At 42.3% G+C, this 12,787-nt stretch overlaps 1 protein-coding gene across 1 annotated transcript in view; it reads left to right on the top strand.

Moving 5' to 3' along the window:
- Positions 1-12,787, top strand: part of vcanb (versican b) — a 32,665-nt gene that overhangs the window by 3,255 nt on the left and 16,623 nt on the right. Inside the window, exons 3-8 of the mRNA XM_028025586.1 lie at positions 591-965; positions 2,843-3,017; positions 4,885-5,012; positions 5,566-5,862; positions 7,182-7,808; positions 11,000-11,029. Coding sequence (XP_027881387.1) covers positions 591-965; positions 2,843-3,017; positions 4,885-5,012; positions 5,566-5,862; positions 7,182-7,808; positions 11,000-11,029 — 1,632 coding nt within the window. The remainder of the gene's footprint in view (positions 1-590; positions 966-2,842; positions 3,018-4,884; positions 5,013-5,565; positions 5,863-7,181; positions 7,809-10,999; positions 11,030-12,787) is intronic.

Raw genomic sequence — 12,787 nt, 5'->3', positions numbered from 1 at the left:
TTCTAAAAGGTTTTGTTGGCTCTAGTGGCCTTTATTTGAAAGTAGTTCAACAGGAAACAGGGTAATGAGAGAGGGGGAAGACATGTGGCAAATATTGCCAGGCCGGGAATTGAACCTGCGACCACTGCCACGAGGACTAAGGTCTCAGTGGGTCATGCTTTGCCTCTGTGCCACCACAGCGCCCCCATCAGTCTTCTTATTAACACTGGCATTACTTAATGGGGAAAAAAAGCCCACAGCCTATTGCAGCTACCATCATGTTTTGGAGTGTGAATGCTGCGTTTAGGGAGCGGCCCAGTGCTAGTTTTCCTCCACACACAGCATGCATGCTGACCAGACATGTGGACCGGAGCGTCTCCTTCCACATGTCTGCTGTGTCCTCTACATGACTTGTGGAAAACGTCTTCAGTATAACTTGAATAAAATGTCACATCTGACAGTTGATCTTTACATAGCGACTGAATCAGTAAACTGCAGTGAAGCGTAACTCTCCCATCCCCATCTTAGATCTACTATCTATCAGCAAAATGTATTTGGACTGCAGTACCCTCAGTCTAAACTTGTTTTCCTGCTCCCCCCCTCAACCACAGTGAGGATACCTGGCAGCATGCATGTAGCTGGCTCTCTGGGCAGCAACGTGGAGTTGCCGTGCAACCTCCCCATGATGCCAGCTTCTCCCAGCGGTCCCTCTGCCACCTCCACACAAGGACCCCTTCCTGACGAGAAGGTCAGAGTCCAGTGGGTGAAGCTGGAGAAGGATAAGCCGGTACTGGTGGCCCAGGAAGGGCAGATTAGGGTGTATTATGAGTTCGTAGGCAGGGTGTCGGTGCCCAGCGACCCGTCATCAGTGGGGCATGCCTCACTGACCATCAAGAGGCTCCGGGTGACAGACGCAGGACCATACCTCTGCAAGGTGACACAAGGACTGGAGGAAAAGCAGAACGTCGTCCACCTCAGCGTCTCCGGTGAGTAAAACCTTCTATATACTCTTTACGGGCAAATAAACAGACTCCTTTAAGAGTCTACAAACTCTCTGACCACCTCCAGATGTTTACTGCTGGTAGAGTTCAAAGCTAAAGGTGTTAAGAAATGCATGAAGTAAAACTTGTCCACATGCTGCCTCCTTCAAAGCCCCTTCCTCAGACAGGTTCAGTCTGTCTGCGATCTTACCTGTCAGCTGGACGTAGGAAGGCACTTGATCTTAAAATGTTTATTGTTCGCTCGTCCTGTAAAGCTGGAGACAAACTGTATGAACATTGTGTGCAAAACTTCAATCATTTTTGCAGAAAATCAAGAGTTTACATAATCTACAGAACCTTCCATGCCTTTAGACCTTCAGTACTCTGGAAAACAATCACAACAGATAATGAGCTCAGCAAGCCAACCAGTGGTGATCTGATGACTACTGCCCCCTTCTGTCCTGGAGTTCAGTCTCCAGTGGTTCCTCCCAGCTATTGTAGGTCTCCTGCTTCGCATCACTTTGAACCTCTTGAATAAACTAGTTAATGCTAAGCTTCAGTTGTCAGACAAATACAATAAGTATCCAAAATCATTGGATTCAGGTGTTCCATGGCTGCAGGTGCAGATAAAATCACCTGTAAGGTTTGAATTTGTTTTCTGTTTGTTGCTTAGCCTCGTTAAAGCCACTAAATGACCCCTGTTATAAACCCTGGTGGCTGGTGAGCCGACGTTCCTCAGAGGCACTTTGAAACTCTCAGCTCTCTGGCATCCATCAGTCCCCTGGAAACGGCTCATCCGACGACCAAATCCAGCCTCTCTCTCTCTCTGTCTCTCAGACATTTCCACAGATTCCACATTAACGCTGAACAGAACTCTTTGTTGGGGGTCACCCACACAAAGGCCCTCCCTATGACAGACACACAACTCTCCATTTAACGGCTCAGACATCCTTTCACGTCCTCCTGTGGCTCTGCCAGGATTTCCCCTCAATGAGAAATGTTCCACCAGACCTAATGACAGGGATACAGTGATACGTTTAGTCCCAGGATGACAGCTGAAATGCTCTCACTCTGTACTCCCATGTATCTGATTCAGCATCTGTCAGCAGCAAATTTCTGTTCTTATAAATAACTGTGGAGGAGAGAGACACTTTTCCAGTTTTCCTTATTATTTTCCTCCTTTCATGGAGGATCCTTTATGTTGGGGCAGTATTATGTAAAATAAACTTTTTTGAGCTTTATGTTATAATGTTGTTCCCTCATCAAAAACATACCTGGAGCCTTGATTTTATCGTGCATGTTTGAGAAATCCTTTAATCTCCAAGGCAACCATTCAGCTGTGCAAAATGCTTGGGTGGACTTAGCCCCGCCTTCATGAACAAATCTCCTCCCCAGAGCTGCAGTTTCTGAGCTTCTGCCTGTCAAAGCAGGCATCCCTGCAGCCCCCCTCATTCAGCTCCTTCAGACTAGCCAGCTGCAATTAGCAAACACCTGGAGAAACTGAGCATCAGCTGATCTCTTTATAGGAGCTACCTCTCAGTGCAGCGCTGGTAAAAATATTGTAATAGAGGAGCCATGTTGTGATGACTTCCTCAAGGAGGAGTTTTAAATAGAATAGGAGGCCTGATTTCAAGGCATATATTATGAAGTCATATTTGATATATAAAGCATTTTTATAACAACTGAAGGTAACAGAGCTACTTGATTGTACTTTAAAATGGCATATGCCTAGAAAAGACATAGTACTGTTCCTTTAAGTTTTAATCTCATTCAAGATTATGAAAACCTTTTTAAAATAGTTACATCAATTCCAGTTCAAACCACTGAAATCCCATTAATTCAGTTCAGTTTTGCTCCCCTAACCCTTGGTGATTTCTGTCCAGGCGTGGTGTTTCACTACCGAGCCAATTCCAGCCGCTACTCTCTGGACTTCAGAAAAGCGAAGGAGGCTTGTCTGTCTGTGAACGCCTCTATGGCCACAGCTGACCAGCTGACTGCTGCGTTTCAGGACGGCTTTGATCAGTGCGACGCAGGATGGCTCAGTGACTATACTGTCCGGTTCGTTCAAGTCTAATCTCTTCCATTCACACATCCATTCCAGTTTTCTACTGGTAGGGGAGAAAAAAACTTCTTCAAAGGTGTCATTGTAATGCAGAGGTGGATAGAGTACCTAAATGTTGTACTCAAGTAAGAGCAGTACTACTACTTCAACATATTTTCACTCAAGTAAAAATGAAAAGTATCTATCAAAGGAATTACTCAAATAAAAGTAAAAAGATATTTAGTAGAAAGGCTACTCAAGTACTGAGTTACTGATCAGAATCTCTGATTTAATGTTTAAAAATGACATCATCAGATAGACAAAACGTATATATAGTTACATCAAAGTTTGGTATTTAAAGGCCAAAATGGAATAAATAAATACATTTGGACAGAAGAAAGAGTTTTCTAAATTTAGTTTTTTCTATATGAAACTTCTTAAACTAATACAGTGGGTATTATATGTATGTTATAACAGGGTAAAGTACTTTGTGTTTACTGTATATGTGTCACCTTCAAATTTGCCAGCAGGTAGAGTTGTGTGATACTGCAAGTTTGATGTCGATCCATTACCAATAATATCCATTTCATGCATAGTGGTCACTACAATGGGCAGCTATCTAAAAGCCATTTTCTTGTGCTTCTTGTGGATTTTTATGTTATAAATGCACACAGACCACTGAAGTGGACACTAATGCATCATAAAATATACCATCAACTACTGGCCATCAGCTGCAAATGCAAAAACTTATTTTTGCTAAATCCAATATGGCCGATAGACAAAAAAAGCATGACAACTGACCCTGTCCCTCCTTCTACTGTAGACGACTCTTGCAGGTAAAAAAATATTGTAACATCATATAACCCCTAAAGAACAATACTACTGATGTATTTTTCAAATAACAACTTTGTATTTGGAGGAAATTACAATTGATAACCTAAAAAAAAAAAATCCTACCTTTTTTTTATTCTTTAAGAAAATCCCCCCAAAATTGGAAACAAATCCTGACACAAAGGATCATAATTTATGGATGAAAGAGATATCGGCATTTTCCATAACGATACTGATACCAATACTGATACTGATACAGATGCTGCTACTTTTTAAATATGTAAGTTTGTTATTTGAACAAACTTCTGACCTTTCGGTATTCTCTTTTTTTCTTCTTTCTTTGAATTATTTTGTTAAAACCCAGGAGAGTCTTTGGACAAAGTTCACAGGTGTCTGTAAAAACAAGACGATAAGCAGAAAAATAGGAAAACGAAACAAATTTGTATGCATTTTTTTTTCTAAATCAATAAAGTGCAAAACAAAATTCTCATTAGAAATCAAACCAAAACATTTATAGGCAGAGCTTAGAAACTAATATACAAAAATAAAAACAATTTCAAGAGAGAATCTAAAACATCTTATGATGCTAGAGTCAATCAGATTCTGATACCGACTCGTGTCAATAATATCAATATTTTCTGTCCCTCTCTATCAGCAGGTTCAGCAGATAGACACTGAAAGCAGAACAACAAAGCTTGTGTTCAAACCAGAATTTTCACTTTTACATAAATTGTAGTGGTGTGTGTGTGTGTGTGTGTGTGTGTGTGTGTATCTGCTGCATTCGGAGTTAAAACATTTCTGATTTTCATTCAGTGAAGTCACTCACAGTGGGTAGAGTACCCAGAAATTGTACTTGAGAGTAACGATACTTCACAACAATATTACTTAGTAAAAGAAATATGGAGTAGTAAAACTTCTTCTAAAAGTAAATTTCTTTCTAAAAGGCTATTCAAGTAAATGTGAGTAACAGTAGTTACTATCCGCCTCTTGTGCTTAAAATAAGTAAATAAATAGAAAGGCTGGTTCAGAGGTTTTCTTGTTTTGTTGCTGCAGGTATCCGATCACACAGCCTCGTCCTGGCTGTGAAGGCGACCTTCTGCGCCGCCCGGGTGTGAGAACATACGGCCGTCGCGACCCCACAGAGAGATACGATGTGTACTGCTTCGTAGATGAGCTGCAGGGTAAACACTGTTCATTTAGGTTTTATTTTCTGTTTAAATACATTGTCTTTCTAGTTTTTCCTAATATTTACGTTATACAGCTTCAGACTTAAATTTTATTTTGACATTTTGATGTTATTTCTTCACTTTATTTATGTTGTAGTTTTCTTTTTCTTTAATGTTCCATCAGCTTTACTTAAAAAAAAAAAAGTCTCCGTAGTCAAATATCTATAACTGTGCTTTATTTAAGTAATATTTTTTTACATTTTAGAAATGTTATCCATCTCTATTTTTGTTACTTGTTTACAAATTTTCACTCATTCTTTTTTTGGGGAGGGAAGCTGATATTTAGAAAAACATATGACCATGGATGTGTTGACATTTTAAGCACTCAGTGTTTGATTGGCAATCAGAGGATTGAGACAACAATCAGAGGATCCTCTGTCTCTGTAACTGTATATGGAAGACTTTATGGACTGATCCTTGGCTGAATAACTCGAAGCTAACAGAAATGACTTTCATGGGTTGAAAATTGCAAACCCAACCATCTGAATCTCCTGTCATCTGTGTGCAGGTGAAGTCTTCTATCCGTCCTCCATCACCGAGAAGATCACCTGGCAGGAGGCGAAGGCGGAGTGTGAGAAGCACGACGCCGTGTTGGCGTCCCCGGGCCAGTTGTTTGCAGCCTGGAGGGCGGGGCTTAGCCGCTGCGACTACGGCTGGCTGTCTGACGGCAGCGTCCGGTACCCCATGAACATCCCCCTGCCTCAGTGTGGAGGCGGCCTGCTGGGGGTCCGGACCCTCTACAAGTACACCAACCAAACCGGCTTCCCAGAAACCACCGACAAGTACGGAGCGTTCTGCTTTAAAGGTTCGAGCTAAACACAGTTCATACTGAAAACACAGATCATTAAACAAAAGCAAAGTAAATATGGTGCTTTTATTGCATACTAAGTATTTTAAGTGCATAAAGCTTGAAGTTATTTACTATGAATCTGATCAATCCATTATGTCTGTCTGCTAACAAAATGTACCGTCATAAAAAGTGTCATGGAAAATCTTGCAAAATGCAACTTTTGCGTCACTGCCAGAACTTTTAACTTCAGCTGCAAGCGGTTAAGTTGGGGATGCGTGTTTCAGCACAAACAAGCCACCTAATGACCATGCGGACATCAGAGAAAACAAGCAGACCGCATTCAGACCGAAGCAGGAGAAGATTAACACTCCTGTCCTGTTTATGGAGGGCAGCTTTTATGAGGGGAAAACCCAGCGCAGGCCAACACAGATAGAGCAGAAACACTCCACAGCTGGACCTCGGCCCAAGCAGCACAGACAGACAGAGGAAGTGGACAAGAAGCAATAATGCAACAGAGTGTTAATAAGGAGGTCAGCTCATAGCAGAGAGAAGCACACTCTCCCAGCGTGATGCTTTACCACACCGAATAATTGAAAACATTATACGGCGTGGCGGCCTCTGCCAGGTTCTCAGAGCGGTGGCAGAGCTGCAGGAGAGAGTTAATGTGGAGTAAAGAGAAAGCAGCTCAGTTCGGCCAGATGTCCACTGCTTGCCAAAAAACATGACATCATCTTTGGGCTGGGCTCACCGTGCAGCCGGAGCTGCTTTCACAGTGCAAAACAGAAATCCTGAACACGACGAGGACAGACTCTGGGTCTGCCGGGTCCTGGAACAGGACACCGTCAGCCTGAGCTCTGCTGGAAGAAGCAAGAAAACTTCAAACATATCCCCACAAAGTATTACCAGATCAGTCATTTCTAACCTCAGCAGTTAGGAAAAAAAGAGGGAAAGCTGCCATGAACCGGCTCCACCGGGCAAGACGGGTGAAGTTCATCCATCCTTTATCTTACATGCTTATCCCTAGAGGGGACGTGAGGGGTTCTAGCAATCAACGGGCGAGAGGCAGGGTCACCCTGGACTCATTGCCAGTCCAGGGTGACCAGTGTGTCCTTGGGTAAGACACTTAACCTGCCTTGCCTGCTAGTGGTCAGAAGACGCTTCTGTCAGACTGCAGGACAGCTGTGGCCACTTTCCAGTAGCTCAGCGCCATCAGCATGTGAGCGAGTGGATGACTGAAAGTAATGAGAAGCTCTTTGATAAAGAGCTATGCAAGTACAGTTTTTATGCATTAAGTTTTTAAACATTTTTTTGTCTCATGTCCTCCTGTCTGTTAGCTAAGCTACCAGAAACAACTGTCAGCTCTCCGATGAGTCCAGCTGCATCCGCACACCCAGACAGATCTGAACTTCGAGGCAGAACGCCAGAGCCTGGCACAGTGAGCCCGCTGTCGGTCACCTCACCTCACATCATAGATATGCCCAGTCCTTCCACCACCATGGACGAGTTGGATATTCTAGATTTTCAGCTACCTGGCCTGCTGGAGTCGGTGCCAAATAGAGGGGACGCTTTGCCTCACCAGCTGCCTCCTTTACCCACCTCCCGTAATCAGCTTTCACTACTGGACACCCCCCAGCCGGATGGCAGCGGGGAGCCAGTCCGTGCTGTCCTGAGCTCCAACGTGGGTGTGGGAGGAGAAGTTAAACCAGAAAGCATCCTGACACCGAGACTGGCTGGAGAATTCACCACCTCATCGCCCAAAGCCGTCCCATCAAAGCCAGGCCCCCTACTCATCGAGCCAGAAGTGGGTCAGCAGCCTGCGGTGGTGTTCAAGGACGAGGTCCGCCAAGGGCCAACGACGGAGCTGGAGCTGAAACCGAACGGAGAGGCGGTTTTAAGTGGAGACTCATCAGACAAACAGCTCCACATCCTCGTCGTCAATGTGCTGAGGGGAAATCAGTCAGGTGAGTCTGCACAGGTTTGCAGCAGGAGTGCACCTGCACAATGTGAGTAAGTCAAGCAAAGAGCCGTGGGTTACCACAGTTTGTTATTTGCTGATTCATAACCTTCAAATCCTTTGAATTTAACCATTTTGTCACATTGTAACCGCTAAATTCAGAGGATTGTTTTAGGATCTTCTATGACAGATTGATAATCATGTCGGGGGACTAAAACAATAGGTTGTTGCTAAAAGTTTCACAAATCTTAAAGTGAAAAGATTTGACTCTGCTCCATGAGTTAACGTGTTGTAGGTCTCATTTTAGCTGTACTTACAGTTATAAGTCATTTTTGACCATTTTTAAAAAATATCTGAAGCTCAGTCAGAATTATTAAAGTGTGTGTGTGTGTGTGTGTGTGTGAACGTCAGTTTTTAAGTGTGTCACATCATCTCATTATGGACATGTGTCTGTTTGGACTTTGATTGGGCCATTTAACATATGGATATGCTCTGATTTAAACCTTGTTGCTCTTGCTGTATTGTTTAGAGTCGTTGTCCTGCAGCCTCTCTCTGGTTTTTGTCTTGTATTTAACTCTGTTCATCTTTTTCTTAGCTTAGAAAAACCTCTTTGTCTCACATAGTTTATTGCATGTAGACCATATAAGTTCCAGTTTGGCCTCAACTGACCATGGCGCCTTCTTCCATGTATTTCCTGGCCCCTTCATGGCTTGTACAATGCAAACAGGACTTCTATGCTTTCCTTTCAGTAATGCTGTTTTTCTTGCCACACTTCCATGAAGACAACATTTCTGGCGTACATGACTAGCAAGTGTCATCATGACCGACTCCATCTGCAGCTCCTCCTCTACAGTTATTCTGGGCCTCTTGGCTGTTTCTCTGATTAATGCTCTCCTTGCCCTTTGGGTTGACTCTTCTTAGATGCAAGTCAGGCTTTTGTAAAAGTTGATAAAGTAAAGTTTTAAATCTTACCTAGTTGCTAACGTTTGGCCGTGACGTATGTAACGCACCAGTCTGACGCTAAGAAGCTTACCAGAAGTTGCCTGCGCAGTAAGCAGCCATCCTCCACTGAGGAGAGAGAAGCGCCGATCTAAACAAGGCGACTGTTAATGTGAATTCATTATTTGGAAGCGTGACCAACACTGAAGCCTTCCTCCACTTCCTCCTCTGCCATTGCTAAAACTACAGGTAGACTACAATTCTCAAACAATTCTGTTTGCTCATTGGCCTGGTAGAAAATCTACCAAGTCAATGGGAATCCAAGTCAATGGGAGGAAGCCCAGACTGTCTGTGAATCGAGATCAAAATCGAGCAGAATTGCACGGCAAAGCAATGGCCAGACTAGTTCAAAGAACTTTGCATCATAAAAACATTGCTAGGTCACCAATTATGAAACAAACTTTTGTCAAATGGCATCATCAAAATCATCAAGCAAAAGCAAAGCGGTGTCTGTCTCTAGGCAACCGCAAAAACAGCAGCAGGTAACAGCGATGCGTAGCCAGCTGGTTGTCCCACATAGATCCTATCACAACAGCTGGCTTTAGTACCTAACAGTGTTTTGTTTCTGTTCATTATTGTGTATTGAACTCTCATGAAAACACGGAACAAATTGGTTCAAAACTCGACATTTAGCTGTGGAATGAAGGACGGTCCCGTATTTTGCGGTTCAGGTGGCTCATGTACCACCACTGAGATCTGTACAAGGCAGAGACTTCCACCGTGACAGCTTCCCTCTTATGTCCACTTCATCATGTGTTGCAACATATGACGAAGCTTACATTGTGTAAGCCCTTTTTGTAAACTGTTGGGCAGCAACATTTTTCTCTTTTAACACAAGGTTTCGCAGAAGTTGCTGTCAGAAATCCCAGAGGAAAATTCTGCAAACAATTCTGACGTGTTTCTGGTGCGTCTCAGCAGAAAACAGCTAACAGCTTCTTACCTTTAGGTTTACATTCTCAAATATGCACATGAACACAGTTGCTCTGCAAAGCCAGATGTTGACTCATTGAAAGTAGACATGACTGTGTGGTCGGCAGTGTGTCAAAACATACAGCAAACATGCCAGTTTATCCTGGGAAACATCAGATCCTCACAGCAAGAGCAGAGACTCTGTCCCTTCAGCTCTATAGCATCATCAGCGTTGTGCCGGTTTATCCTAATTATAAACCAGTTGTAAATTCAGCTAAGCCGGATTTAGATCAATTCATTAATGCCCATGTTCCTACAGCAGCGTTTTAGGGCCATTGTAGATCGAAAAAAAAAGGAAGAGTAAATTTCTGCCGAAGACTCAGAAATGTTGAGATCAATCAATCAAGTAAAAATAAAGAAACTTCTCAGTTGCAAAAGGTAACAATTTGCAAATTTTTTTAAATCAAAAGTCAATGATTTTTGACTTTTGAGATTAACAAAATTTCCATGTTTTTTTCTAGAAAATGTCCCAGATTAATATCAACATTTATGATTTTTTTTTCTAGAAAATGTTTAACTTTTGGAGCTCAGTAATTGTCTATATTTTTTTCTAGAAAATTTCTGAGTATTTTTGGCAGAAAATGACTCTTTTTTTTTTTTCTCTTCTATCTACAATGGCTCTGATGCGCCCCACCTATACATGGTGCAATAAGTTTACAGCTCCAACTTCAACAACACTGTTCATAGTTTGAAATAATGTGTAAAAATATACAGAATATGTAGGTCATAGCGAGTAAAAGATTTCATCAGTTTCAAACTGTGATTTATAGTTTCCAGAACAGCTGCTCCCATTCACATATTTGGATGCTTTTGTCACCAAACATTGACTGTGATTGTTGTCAGCGTTGTCCCTCCGGCAGCACAGACAGGATCTGAGCTGAGTTCTTTTGTTTTGTCTGCTAAACGGTTATTCCACTACCAGATACTTGAAGTATTGAAGTTGTAGACACAGCTGAACAAGCAACATCTCACTGCAATTAGATTCTTCTGTATTATTCATAATAACTGACAAATTCTTGAGTCATGAGAATTAAAAACAACATCTATACTGTAATTTTAACTATACTTACCTATGGGATGGTCTAAGAGAAAACTAATAAGTGTAATAGTGAACGTCTCTGTAATGATGTCTGCACTGAAACTGTAAAGTGTTGCGACAGAGAACATAACCTGCTCTCTGTTCTCTTTCTCTTTTTTCACACTTACCTTCGTATCGTTGGATGCTTCCAGGGAACGATCAGGACGACCAGTCAGCTGCAGGTAAGACAATGATGACTTATTGTAACTCTACTTACACCATCAAAAAAAACCCAACCTTTTTCTTAAATGCTTCAAGTAATCTCCTGTGAGATTTGTCGGTATAGGGGTCCAAATGTGGCCAAAATATTTCTCCATGTTTGTACATGAACTGTCATCCTGGTTCTCCATTGGAGCTGCTTGTTTCAGTTTCTCCTGTCTCTGTGCCTGTTGTCTTCCTGTGCCGTTGGGATTTGCTGCCTGACTCTGTCACCATGTAAAGCCGCCTCACTGTTGTTATGACCGTGTTGAAGTCAGTTTTGAAAACATTGAAAATATTAACAGTAAAATATGTTATTAATAACGCAGTAGGGTCTCAGAGGAGGCATACAAGTCAGAACTAATTTAGAGTCAAAAATGTACATGGCAAATTGGTGAAAAAAACCCATCTATAATTTAAAAATATGAATCATGGAAGGCACTAAAACCGTATGAAAATGGATGTTTCGGATTTTTCCAGCCCACTAAAACCAGTTTCCGCTTTACTTTAGACTGACAAGATCACACGAACTGGAGGCTCTGAAATGTTTTGACCTAACTTCACCACAGTCATAACAACATGGCTGGACAGCACAGCAAGATGACTTTTCATGTCGAGACAAATAACAAATTAGATTGACTCGTCATGACAACGGGGCCCAACTGTACAGGATGTTTTGTTAGGTTAGTAAATACCACTGACTGTAGAAGCCAAATGTAGATTTGTCACCACAAAGCCACCACTGACTGTCACATAGACATGCAGAAATATCACTTCACCTGTTCAGTGGACACGCTTGGGCATGCACAGACAATTTTTTTCACAATTAGTAATTTTTTTGATCTTGGAGTGTAGATTTTATATTCCGGGTTGTTTTACATTTCTTGTTTGCTGTCTTTATGTCATTTTTCTTTCACCAGCTTCTTGCACCAGATTCTGTTTTTCCAGTCCACCATTCATGCTTAATAGCAACAGTCAAAAGGAAATGGTCCTCCCTTTCTCAAATGTTGCCACAAGAGCAGGAAAAAGTGCTAATGTCCACACAGAGAGCAGGTGCAGCAGAGGAAATGTTTATTTCCAGGTGAAATGACACCTGAGAGCAGGGCCGTGTTGAAAGAGGCCATAAAGTGTCTGCATGAGGCCGTCAGCTGCTGAGGTGGGCAGAAACAGTCCAGACTCATCAGTCAGCGCCGATATTCTCTGTCCTTCAGCGCTTCCACTCCATGCTTTTATTAGCACCTATTAGCTTGTTATTTCCCATCCCATTCCCACTCCCAAATCATCACACGCTGACTCTTGGCCATCTTTGTGTCGGGGTCTAATTTCTCTGGGTGTCGCTTTACTGCCGCTTTCCTGCAAACTCCAACAGGAAACACAGATGGAAAATAAAAGTGATATCGTCTTCCTATAAACAAGTAAATCAAACCATGTTAGGAAGCTGGAGCGCGAGGGTGATGGATATACAACTGCCAGCGGAGAACATGGGTTTGAGTCCAGCCTTAAAATAGCTGCGGCTGAGGAATTGAATGAAATTGCACAATAAAGCGCGTTTTATTGAGGAAAGCCTTACGGCCTTTTTTCTCACGTCTGAGAACCTCCCAACTCAGCAGAAACGCTCTTCAAATCGCTTTACTGGATGAAAACAACTCTGGAAACCACCCGGCTGGTAAAATTAAACTCAAATATTAAAGGTTAAGACGATGAAAGCATTTTGAAAGCACTAATTCTAAAATTACATGGAG

The sequence above is a fragment of the Xiphophorus couchianus genome, chromosome 8, assembly GCF_001444195.1.
Source record: "Xiphophorus couchianus chromosome 8, X_couchianus-1.0, whole genome shotgun sequence".
NCBI lineage: Eukaryota > Metazoa > Chordata > Actinopteri > Cyprinodontiformes > Poeciliidae > Xiphophorus > Xiphophorus couchianus.
This window is presented reverse-complemented; position numbering and strand designations above follow the sequence as displayed.